This window comes from Guillardia theta (assembly GCF_000315625.1).
Source record: "Guillardia theta CCMP2712 unplaced genomic scaffold GUITHscaffold_3, whole genome shotgun sequence".
Classification (NCBI taxonomy): domain Eukaryota; class Cryptophyceae; order Pyrenomonadales; family Geminigeraceae; genus Guillardia; species Guillardia theta.
The window spans coordinates 1,242,488-1,246,206 of record NW_005434671.1 but is presented as its reverse complement, the minus strand read 5'-3'; the positions used below and the strand labels follow the sequence as shown (position 1 = coordinate 1,246,206).

Below are 3,719 nucleotides of genomic sequence, written 5' to 3'. Positions count from 1 at the left end.
TTTGCCAAGAAACTACACAGACATGGCATATGACTTTTTACAACATCTAGCGGAAGTTATAGCATGCGACATCGTACATTCGTATACGCAGCTCCGAGATCACACATCCCCAGGCTCTGAACATGACTCCTCCTCCTCGTTACATCTCGCCATCTTCCTCATCATCCTCGTGCTCATCCTTCTCCTCCTCCTCCTCCTCCCTCATCCCTCCTCTTCCTCCTCCCTGCCATCGTCTTCGCCTGATTCTTCACATCTCATCCCGTTCGATCGTCCTGACCTCCAGCACTGCCCCTCCCCCTTCTCATCCTCCTCTGTACCTTGTTTCCCACAAGAGCCATGTAAGGAAGGTCCTTCTCGTCGGGGAAAGACCGTTTGACCTGGGGGCAGTGAGGGAGAAAGCAGAACTACAAGGGGCACGTACAAGCGCAAGCCAATCTTCTGCGTTCTGGAATGATTGATAGTTGGTGATGTCGTATACGATGATGATTGCTTGTGAGCCTGGACTGTGTGAGCAAGGGAGAGGAAACCAGAGGGGAGCGAAGTCGATCTTGATACTTTGTACAAGCAGCAGCAGCAGCAGCAGCAGCAGCAGCAGGAGAGAAGCAAATTGATAACGGGCATCAGCAATAAGAGGAAGAGGGAGACAGAGAGACTCTCCATGGAAAAGGTCACAAACTACGTCATCACAAGAAACTTCACAACAAGTGCTCGCGATTCAACAGGAGGATGCTGCTTCTCAAACCCACCAAAGATGTAGCTGCCGAGCATTTTGCTGCCAATACTCTGACCTCCAATGTCCCAGATCTGAAGCGCTACCCTTGTGTTTCCCGGCAGCTCCAGACGCCGTAGCATGAAGTCAACTCCGATGGTCTGCGAGGGGTGAGGAGGAGATCGAGGGAAAGGAGCGCATCTTGGTGGACCTGTTTGTATTGCTGTCCAAATTCATCGTTGGTAAACCTCATCGCTATAGAAGTCTTTCCGACCGTCCCATCTCCCAGAAGAATGATCTAGAACAAGGCTCTCAGGGTAGACATGAGATTTGTCATCACTCTACCTTGTACTGGAGTGTTTCATCGTCATCGCTGTCGCTCATTCTTACTTACAACCAGCTTCGATGAAATCTACAACTGAAGGTTTTAGAAAAACACTTTTGAAGAAAGCTTCGATCTCTGTTCGTTTTGGAATAGAACTGTGTAATTGAATGCTACGCTGAAATATTAAACTCACATATCACAATTTCATCATTTTCCCCCATCCTGGTACAACGTACAACATATACAGGGACGCCCATAACTGCGAATTGATCGTCTCGCATATGGTCGTTTCTTGATACAGACAATTTACCTCAAACCTTCTCTTAGTATGTACACTCGAAATCAAAGACACTTCGCGCTGCTCACAGCAATCCTCTGCCTTTCTGCACTCTCAGCGTATGCTGCAATCTCCCATTTCCCCTTCAAGCATCTCTCATCATCGTATCTCTTCCTGAGTCCCTTTATCTATCCTGTAGAACAGTCTTGCCATCCTCTCCTCACTGTCATTTCTCTCTCCCTCCCTCTATGTACCTCTCCCTCTCCCTCTCCCTCTCCCTCTCCCTCTCCCTCTCCCTCTCTCCCTCTTCAGTGCGCTCCGTCGCATGGATAAATTTAACCTCAGCAGTCGAACCCTACCCCCATAAATACCGAAAACAAACCAAGTACCCCCGATTCCCCTACGAAAAACTTAGTAAAATGGATAATTTGTCCTACCCCCACCCTCATAATTGAATCTGATGATTAACAGTGTGATCTTTTTACTACCCCACAAACACATTGAATGTTGCTACTACCCCACTTGATTCATCTATACCCCTGGCAGAATCATAATGATCAAAACTGTATTGTCAAATGTAGTAAAAGGTAGGGGTACTTGAAGACTTCAACTTCCAAGTACCCACTAAATATGATCACCACCCGTCCAATAGTGCCCTCCACCCCCCACACAAGGAGTCTTCCACCCCCTCATTGAGTCTATCAGGTCGAAGTGAAGTTGGCGATTTTTTAATTTTAATTATCGTGTCAAAAGTTCAAATCAGATAATATTATTTAGAGCAGGGTTGAATTGACTCCCAAAAGCATTCAAAGAGGCCGCCAACTTGTTTTGCCGTCTTGAACATACAAGAGCCGCCCGGGCATGGCATAAAGACATATCCTACCTCCCGACCCACTGCTTCTCCTCCCTGCCCTCCTCCTCCTCTCACTGCATCATCTTCTTGTTCCTCGTTCTTTCGACCCTTCCTCCTCTTCGTCTCTCCTCCTCTCTGTACCTTCTCCCCTCCTACCTCGTACCTCCTGTGCTGTGAACGCTCCCCTGCCCTGCTTGGAACTGTTCCCTCTCCCAAACTCATCTCTCTTCCCTTCTATCGCTGCCTTTTTCCATCTCATCTATTCTCTTCCCCTACGTCCATAGCGTTCGCCTTCATCTCTGCCGCCATCGTGCGTACTGTTACATCGCCTCCCTGCAAATCTTCCCTTTGTTCGGCTGAAACTTCAACGTGTCGCTCACGTCAAAGAGGAGGATGATTCGTTTCATCTCCTGCTTCTCTTCTTGTCCTCGAGCTCAACGAGGTTGCAGCGTCATCTTCTTCCTCGTTGCCGCTGTGCTGAGTCAGACGGACGGCTGCATCAAACCAGGGGTACAGCAGAGCGCTTTCATGCTGTCAAAGCCGATGGACATTCGGCAGCAGCATGTGGGTTCGTGCTCCTGCCCTCTCCGTGTGCCTGTTGCTTCATCGTGCGGAGATGGTCAGAGAGAAGGGACAACAGGGATGCTGACAAGCCTGCGGATGCAGGAGAGCGGGAAGGAGGAGAAGTTCTTGGGGTCAAGGAGGGCAGCACGAGCTCTGCGATCTTTGAACGAGCCGATGGTGGGAAGGGAGGGAGGAGAGGGCGAGCAGGAGGAGCGAGTGCTGTGGAGCAGGAGGTTGGCGAAGATGATCAGAAGCTGGCGGAACGAGGAGGACAGCAAAAACCTGCAGTTCGCAACTGCCATAGCGGAGAAGCCGAAGCAAGTCCAATCAGCTGTGATGGTGAAGGAGAAGGAAGAGGAGGGAGTGAAGGAGGAAGGAAACGTCAGAAACAGTTTCCGGCCGAACCTTCCTGAGTTATCAGCGAGCGATATGAGGGCGCTGAGGCGAGGAGAGAGGGTTCAGAAGCAGATGAGGGAGGGGAGAATAGGAACAGGGCTCGTCGTCGTTGATGTGGAGGCAGACCTGTCAACTGTGTTTGCTGTGCTAACAGACATCGATAGGTGGATCACTCCCTCCACTGCCCTCCCTCCATCCCTTCCCCTCCCTTCCTCCCCTCCTTCCTTTCCTCCTTCTGTCCTGCCTCCGACCGGCATCTTTGCCCTCCCTCTCCCCATTCCTCCCTCCATCATCCTCCACCTTTCCCCTTCTCCCTCCTGCTTTCCCTCCCTCCCTCCCTCCTCACTTACTCCTTCCCTCCTCACTTACTCCCTCCCTCCTCACTTACTTACTCCCTCCTTCCCCTGTTGCTCATCCTCCTCTGTCCTGCAATTGTCTCCGCCTCTTGACTCTCTGACTCATTTTGCAGGTACCCCGAGAGGATCCCGACAGTGAGGGAGGCGATTACGTACGAGATGGGGGAGAGGACGAGGAAGACGCAATTTCAGATCAGCCGCTTCCGCTTGCAGATCAACACAGAGCTCAAGTGCGTGCG

The 3,719-nt window shown here is 50.9% G+C and overlaps 1 protein-coding gene across 1 annotated transcript in view; it reads right to left on the bottom strand.

The window, feature by feature from the left end:
* The window catches only part of GUITHDRAFT_100130 (hypothetical protein), a gene marked incomplete at both ends in the record, with an annotated part of 1,546 nt that extends 453 nt beyond the window's left edge, over positions 1–1,093 (bottom strand). The window contains 5 exons of the mRNA XM_005841578.1: positions 318–377; positions 422–498; positions 747–870; positions 921–1,007; positions 1,055–1,093. Of these exons, the coding sequence (XP_005841635.1) occupies positions 318–377; positions 422–498; positions 747–870; positions 921–1,007; positions 1,055–1,093 (387 nt within the window). The remainder of the gene's footprint in view (positions 1–317; positions 378–421; positions 499–746; positions 871–920; positions 1,008–1,054) is intronic.
* Positions 1,094–3,719: the final 2,626 nt, after the last annotated feature.